At 69.8% G+C, this 202-nt stretch overlaps 1 protein-coding gene across 1 annotated transcript in view; it reads right to left on the bottom strand.

Annotated features, from left to right (window-relative positions):
* Positions 1 to 193, bottom strand: part of WBP2 (WW domain binding protein 2) — a 7,330-nt gene extending 7,137 nt beyond the window's left edge. The window contains exon 1 of the mRNA XM_010013443.1: positions 110 to 193. Within this exon, the coding sequence (XP_010011745.1) occupies positions 110 to 168 (59 nt within the window). The 5' untranslated portion in view covers positions 169 to 193. The remainder of the gene's footprint in view (positions 1 to 109) is intronic.
* Positions 194 to 202: the final 9 nt, after the last annotated feature.

The raw sequence follows: 202 nt of genomic DNA, 5'->3' as shown, positions 1-202 counted from the left end.
CCTCCCCCCCCCCCCCCTCCCCTCCCCACACACCCGCGCCCCCTGAGGAGGGTAAGCAGCACCCCGCTATCCCCCGGCTGCAGGCGGGGAGCAGGGGATGGCTCCTCACTTCTCGCTGTTGTTAACGATGACACCGCCGCCCTCCGAATGGTTCCTGTTCAGCGCCATGTCCTCCTCTTCCTCCTCCCCCGGCGCCCAGACC

Source organism: Nestor notabilis, unplaced genomic scaffold (genome assembly GCF_000696875.1).
Source record: "Nestor notabilis isolate BGI_N333 unplaced genomic scaffold, ASM69687v1 scaffold19714, whole genome shotgun sequence".
NCBI classification, from domain to species: Eukaryota; Metazoa; Chordata; class Aves; order Psittaciformes; family Psittacidae; genus Nestor; species Nestor notabilis.
This window is presented reverse-complemented; position numbering and strand designations above follow the sequence as displayed.